Source organism: Sinocyclocheilus anshuiensis, unplaced genomic scaffold, assembly GCF_001515605.1.
Source record: "Sinocyclocheilus anshuiensis isolate Anshui unplaced genomic scaffold, SAMN03320099.WGS_v1.1 scaffold682, whole genome shotgun sequence".
NCBI classification, from domain to species: Eukaryota; Metazoa; Chordata; class Actinopteri; order Cypriniformes; family Cyprinidae; genus Sinocyclocheilus; species Sinocyclocheilus anshuiensis.
In genome coordinates, this window is record NW_015547682.1 from 233,704 (window position 1) to 236,824 (window position 3,121).

The 3,121-nt window shown below is 46.1% G+C and overlaps 2 protein-coding genes across 3 annotated transcripts in view; both read right to left on the minus strand.

Moving 5' to 3' along the window:
- Positions 1-3,121, minus strand: part of slain1b (SLAIN motif family, member 1b) — a 26,310-nt gene that overhangs the window by 3,943 nt on the left and 19,246 nt on the right. The window lies entirely within an intron of this gene.
- wbp4 (WW domain binding protein 4) overlaps positions 1-3,121 on the minus strand; it is a 9,033-nt gene that overhangs the window by 2,772 nt on the left and 3,140 nt on the right. For both annotated transcript variants that reach the window (XM_016505638.1, XM_016505637.1), the window contains exons 7-9: positions 2,575-2,650; positions 546-757; positions 239-438 (exon numbers count right to left, since the gene is read on the minus strand). In XM_016505638.1, the coding sequence (XP_016361124.1) occupies positions 239-438; positions 546-757; positions 2,575-2,650 (488 nt within the window). The remainder of the gene's footprint in view (positions 1-238; positions 439-545; positions 758-2,574; positions 2,651-3,121) is intronic.

Consider the following 3,121-nt stretch of genomic DNA (forward strand, 5'->3'; position numbering starts at 1 on the left):
GCATTGCGTTACTTTACTAGTTACTTGAAAAAAGTAATCTGATTACGTAACTCGCGTTACTTGTAATGCGTTTCCCCCAACACTGAATATTACCATGAATACCTTTAGAAAAACTCAACAGGTTTGTTGTCAATAATCTGGTTTCTCTTTTCCGTATTTGATGTCACAAACACACTGCGGTGATTTGAGCAGCGTCAGAGGAGTTTATGCATAAATCATAAGATCACGTGTGTCTTACTATGGATCCTCCTGTGGCTGGATTCGTTCCCAGGCTCCGTATGGATTGGTCTTTCTGGGTCTCTTCACAGGCGTCTCGACCTCCTTCACTGCATCAGTCACGGCTGAATCTTCCCGTTTCTCCTCACCGTTTCCTCCATCATCTGAGCTTCTCTCTCCTCCGTTGTCCGCTGATGTTCGGAGCGGCTCTTCTTTTCTCTTCTGTGTGGAGATCAAACACACGGACGTGTCGCTCTGTGTGTTTATGATGTTGTACAGCGAGTGTTTATGTCATACAGAGAGTGTGAATGTGCTCGGCAGCGTCTCACCCTGAAACTGATCTTCAGGACGCTGGTTTGTTTGGTTTCGTCTGGTTCTGGAGTGTCTTTAGGAGGGTCGGACGTGTCTTCAGCTCCAGACACAGACTCAGGCTGAGGAGGAGACGGATCTTCTGCTGCTCGCGCCTCCTCACGAGGAGAATCAACACCAGGAGGAGCAACTTCCTCTGCACTGAAATCATCCGGTTTCTCCCAACTGGATTCTGCTCAGGATGAGACAAACAGGTTTAGAAAGAAAAGCCTGACACATGAAATAACAGTCAGGAAAATCTAATGTTTTGAAATAGAAGAGAATATTGAACATTTATATGATTTTTTTTGTTTTGTATCATACTTGATCCATCATGGCTCATATAGTCTGATACAATGAGAATATGGAGGAAAAAACAGAAGCTGCAGATGTTGATATTTATTATATGATGAAATTATGTTGCTTGTAATGTAAATCAATGAGATCTTTATAACAGTAGCGCAGATACTGATATTAAATGATCTAAATATCAGTGGTCACTCTAATTCTCCAATAATATGTCTTTGTAAGATGGGATTGAAATGATCCAAACATATAATGCAATGCAATCCAGTGCTGATTGAGAGATGAAGAAATAAAGGCGACCGACTCACAGACTTGCAGACTCACAAACAGACTTACAGACTCGCACAGACTCACAGACTCGCAGACAGACTCGCAGAAAGACTCACAGACTCGCAGACAGACTCGAAGACTTGCAGACTCGCAGACAGACTCGCAGACTCACAGACAGACTCGTAGACTCGCAGACAGACTTACAGACTTGTAGACTCACAGAAAGACTCGCAGACTCGTAGACTTGCAGACTCGCAGACTCACAGACAGTCTCAGAGACTCACAAACTCGCAGAGAGACTCACAGACTCGGAGACAGACCCACAGACTCGCAGAATCACAAACTTGCAGACAGACTCATAGACTCACAGACAGACTCGCAGACTCACAAACTTGCAGACAGACCCACAGACTCGCAGACTCACAGATAGACTCACAGACAGACTCGCAGACTCACAAACTTGCAGACAGACCCACAGACTCGCAGACTCACAGATAGACTCACAGACAGACTCGCAGACTCACAAACTTGCAGACAGACTCACAAACTCACAGAGTCGCAGACAGACTCACAAACTCACAGAGTCACACACAGACTCACAGATAGACTCGCAGACTCACAAACAAACTCGCAGACTCACAAACTCACAGAGTCACACACAGACTCACAGATAGACTCGCAGACTCACAAACAAACTCGCAGACTCACAAACTCACAGAGTCACACACAGACTCACAGATAGACTCGCAGACTCACAAACAAACTCGCAGACTCACAAACTCACAGAGTCACACACAGACTCACAGATAGACTCGCAGACTCACAAACAAACTCGCAGACTCACAAACTTGCAGACAGACTCACAAACTCACGGAGTCACACACAGACTCACAGATAGACTCGCAGACTCACAAACAAACTCGCAGACTCACAAACTTGCAGACAGACTCACAAACTCACGGAGTCACACACAGACTCACAGATAGACTCGCAGACTCACAAACAAACTCGCAGACTCACAAACTTGCAGACAGACTCACAAACTCACGGAGTCACACACAGACTCACAGATAGACTCGCAGACTCACAAACAAACTCGCAGACTCACAAACTCACGGAGTCACACACAGACTCACAGATAGACTCGCAGACTCACAAACAAACTCGCAGACTCACAAACTCACGGAGTCACACACAGACTCACAGATAGACTCGCAGACTCACAAACAAACTCGCAGACTCACAAACTCACGGAGTCACACACAGACTCACAGATAGACTCGCAGACTCACAAACTCGCAGACAGACTCACAGAGTCACAGATAGTTTTACCTGTGAGTAAAGCTTCTGGAAACAAACGCTCCTCAAAAGATCCTGATGATTAGATTGATGATTTGAAGCTGAATGTGTTCAGATGTTTGTATGTTTTCTCACCGCACGTCTCAGTGTTGAAGTAGTACATGTATCCATCAGGACTCACAGCCTCCATCCATGCACCGCCTGACGGATCCTGCAGCACGTAAACATGGTGTTAGATCTGAACACGTGAACCTCAGACTCGCAGACAGACTCGCAGACAGACTTGCAGACTCAGACTCACAAACAGACTTACATACTCGCAGACAGACTCACAGACTCAGACTCACAAACAGACTTACAGACTCGCAGACAGACTCACAGACTTGCAGACAGACTCGCAGACTCAGACTCACAGACTTACAGACTCGCAGACAGACTCACAGACTCGCAGACTCAGACTCACAAACAGACTTACAGACTCGCAGACAGACTCACAGACTTGCAGACAGACTTGCACACTCAGACTCACAAACAGACTTACAGACTCGCAGACAGAATCACAGACCGACTCACAGACTTGCAGACTCACAAACAGACTTACAGACTCGCAGACAGACTCACAGACTTGCAGACAGACTCGCAGACTCAGACTCACAAACAGACTTACAGACTCGCAGACAGA